The sequence below is a fragment of the Myiozetetes cayanensis genome, unplaced genomic scaffold (assembly GCF_022539395.1).
Source record: "Myiozetetes cayanensis isolate MyiCay16 unplaced genomic scaffold, myiCay2020 scf1476, whole genome shotgun sequence".
NCBI lineage: Eukaryota > Metazoa > Chordata > Aves > Passeriformes > Tyrannidae > Myiozetetes > Myiozetetes cayanensis.
Genome location: NW_026087133.1, coordinates 1038 through 4798, shown reverse-complemented (window position 1 = coordinate 4798; position 3761 = coordinate 1038). Strand labels below are relative to the sequence as shown.

At 57.5% G+C, this 3761-nt stretch overlaps 1 protein-coding gene across 1 annotated transcript; it reads left to right on the top strand.

The window, feature by feature from the left end:
• The first annotated feature begins 245 nt into the window (after positions 1 to 245).
• NOSIP (nitric oxide synthase interacting protein) lies at positions 246 to 3052 on the top strand. The gene is made up of 2 exons (XM_050310105.1): positions 246 to 494; positions 2956 to 3052. Exons 1-2 carry the CDS (start codon positions 322 to 324, stop codon positions 3050 to 3052), a joined length of 270 nt encoding a protein of 89 aa, XP_050166062.1. The 5' UTR covers positions 246 to 321.
• The last annotated feature ends 709 nt before the right edge of the window (positions 3053 to 3761 follow it).

Below are 3761 nucleotides of genomic sequence, written 5' to 3'. Positions count from 1 at the left end.
TATATTTAGGGTGTTTTTCCCCCCAGGACCCCCACGTTCGCTGTCCCATGTCTGGGGGATTTGGGGTGTATTTGGGTGTATTTAGGGTGTATTTTCCCCCCAGGACCCCCACGTGAGGTGCCCCATGTCTGGGGGGATTGGGGGATGGTTTGGGGTGTATTTGGGGTTTATTTAGGATATATTTGGGGTGTTTTTCCCCAGGACCCCCACGTTCGGTGCCCCATGTCTGGGGGATTTGGGGATGGTTTGGGGTGTTTTTTGGGTGTATTTGGGGTGTATTTAGGGTGTATTTCCCCCCAGGACCCCCACGTTCGCTGCCCCATGTCGGGCCGGCGGCTCCGGCTGGCCCAGCTGGTCGGGGTTCGTTTCTGCCCGGCCGAGCCGGGGCTGAGCCCGGGGCAGCTCCTGGCGCGGGACCCCGGGGAGCGCTACGTGTGTGCCGTGACCAGGGACCCCCTGGGCAACCACACCCCCTGTGCTGTGCTCAGACCCTCGTGAGTCACCCCTGAGACCCCAAAACCACCCCAAAATCACCCCTGAAACACCTACCCCATAACTGACCCCATAACTGACCCCATAACGTGTGTGCCGTGACCAGGGACCCCCTGGGCAACCACACCCCCTGTGCCGTGCTCAGACCCTCGTGAGTCACCCCTGAGACCCCCAAAATCACCCCTGAAACCCCCAACCCAACCGTGATACCCTGACCCCAGAACTGACCCCATAACTGACCCCATAACTGACCCCATAACCCACCCCATAACGTGTGTGCAGTCACCAGGGACCCCCTGGGCAACCACACCCCCTGTGCTGTGCTCAGACCCTCGTGAGTCACCCCAAAAACACCCCTGAGACCCCCAAAATCACCCCTGAAACACCGACCCCATAACTGATCCTATAACCCCAGAACTGACCCCATAACTGACCCCATAACTGACCCCAGAACTGACCCCATAACTGACCCCATAACTGACCCCAGAACTGACCCCATAACTGACCCCATAACGTGTGTGCAGTGACCAGGGACCCCCTGGGCAACCACACCCCCTGTGCTGTGCTCAGACCCTCGTGAGTCACCCCAAAATCACCCCAAAACCACCCCAAAATCACCCCTGAAACACCGACCCCATAACTGATCCTATAACCCCATAACCCACCCCATAACTGACCCCATAACTGACCCCATAACTGACCCCATAACGTGTGTGCCGTCACCAGGGACCCCCTGGGCAACCACACCCCCTGTGCTGTGCTCAGACCCTCGTGAGTCACCCCAAAATCACCCCTGAGACCCCAAAAACAGCCCTGAAACCCCCAACCCAACCGTGATACCCTGACCCCATAACTGACCCCATAACTGACCCCATAACTGACCCCATACCTACCCCATAACGTGTGTGCCGTGACCTAGGACTCCCTGGGCAACCACACCCTGTAGCTGTGCTCAGACCCTCGTGAGTCACCCCAAAACACCCCCTGACGACCCCAAAATCCTGCCCGAAACACCTGAAGCCCCATAACTGATCCTATAACCCCATAACTGACCCCATAACCTGACCCCATGACCTGACCCAGAACGACCCCATAGCACCCCATAACTGACCCCAGAACTGACCCCATAACTGACCCTAGAACTGGCTGCAGTCACTCAGGACCCTGGAGCACACCAGCGACCTCAGTGCTGTGCCCCAGACCTCGTGAGTCACCCCAAAAACTGACCCCAGAACTGACCCCAGAACTGACCCCAGAACCCGACCCCAGAACTGACCCATGACCCCAGAACTGACCCCATAACTGACCCCATAACTGACCCCATAACTGACCCCATAACGGTGGCCGCCAACCAGTGGACCCCATGGGCAGACCCACACCCCAGTGCCGCCTCAGACCCTCGGAGTCACCCCAGAACTGACCCCAAACACAGCCCTAGAACACCCCAGACCCGACCCCAGACTGATACCACTGGACCCCATAACTGACCCCATAACTGACCCCAGAACTGACCCCATAACTGACCCCAGAACTGACCCCATAACTGATCCTATAACTGACCCCAGAACTGACCCCAGAACTGACCCCAGAACTGATCCCATAACCTAGCCCATAACTGACCCCATAACCCTCAGAACTGACCCCAGAACTGACCCCAGAACCGATCCTATAACTGATCCCATAACCTAGCCCAGAACTGATCCTATAACTGACCCCAGAACTGACCCTACACCTGACCCCAGAACTGATCCCAGAACTGACCCCATAAGTGACCCCATAACTGCCCCTATAACCCCATACCTGACCCCACAGGGGCTCGGTGGTGACCCTGGAGTGCATCGAGCGCCTCATCCACACCCCAGACCTGACCCCCTGACCCCAGAACTGACCCCATAACCCCATAACTGACCCCAGACCTGACCCCATAACCCCAGAACTGACCCCATACCCGACCCCATAACCCTATAACTGACCCTATAACCCCATAAGTGACCCCATAAGTGACCCCATAACCCCATAAGTGACCCCATAACATTTTTAGGGGCTCAGTTGTGACCCTGGAGTGCGTCGAGCGCCTCATCCACACCCCAGACCTGACCCCCCTGACCCCATAACCCCAGAACTGACCCCATAACCCCATAACTGACCCCAGAACTGACCCCAGACCTGACCCCAGAACTGATCCTATAACCCTATAAGTGACCCCATAACCCCATAACTGACCCCATAACTGACCCCATAAGTGACCCCATAACCCGTTTTAGGGTCTCAGTTGTGACCCTGGAGTGCATCGAGCGCCTCATCCTCACCCCAGACCTGCCCCACCTGACCCTATAACTGACCCCAGAACTGATCCTATAACTGACCCCACAACTGACCCCATAACCCATCCCATAACTGACCCCATACCTGACCCCATAAGTGACCCCATAACCCCATAAGTGACCCCATAATCCGTTTTAGGGGCTCAGTTGTGACCCTGGAGTGCGTCGAGCGCCTCATCCACACCCCAGACCTGCCCCACCTGACCCCAGAACTGACCCCAGAACTGACCCCATAACCCCATACCTGATCCTATAACTGACCCCAGAACTGACCCCATAACCCCAGAACTGACCCCAGAACTGATCCCATAACCTAGCCCAGAACTGACCCCAGAACTGACCCCATAAGTGACCCCATACCATTTTTAGGGGCTCAGTGGTGACCCTGGAGTGCGTCGAGTGCCTCATCCACACCCCAGACCTGACCCCCCTGACCCCAGAACTGACCCTATAACTGACCCCAGAACTGACCCCAGAACTGACCCCATAACCCCAGACCTGCCCCACCTGACCCTATAACTGACCCCAGAACTGACCCCATAACCCCAGAACTGACCCCAGAACTGACCCCAGAACTGACCCCAGAAGTGACCCCATAACCCCATAAGTGACCCCCTAACCCATTTTAGGGGCTCAGTGGTGACCCTGGAGTGCGTCGAGCGCCTGATCCGCAAGGACATGAAGGACCCCCTGAGCGGGGACCCCCTGAGCGAGGATGACATCATCGTCCTGCAGAGGGTGGGGGCACGGGGGGCTTTGGGAGGTTTGGGGGTCCTGGGGAGGTTTGGGGGATTCTGAGGGGTTTGGGGAGAAATTTGAGGATTCCTGTGAAGGTTTGGGGGATTTTGGGGGTTTAAGGGGATTTTGGGGGTCCTGGGAGGTTTGGGGGCCAGGTGGGGTTGGGGGATTTTGGGGGTCGGGGGGTTTTGGGGGATTTTGGAGTGT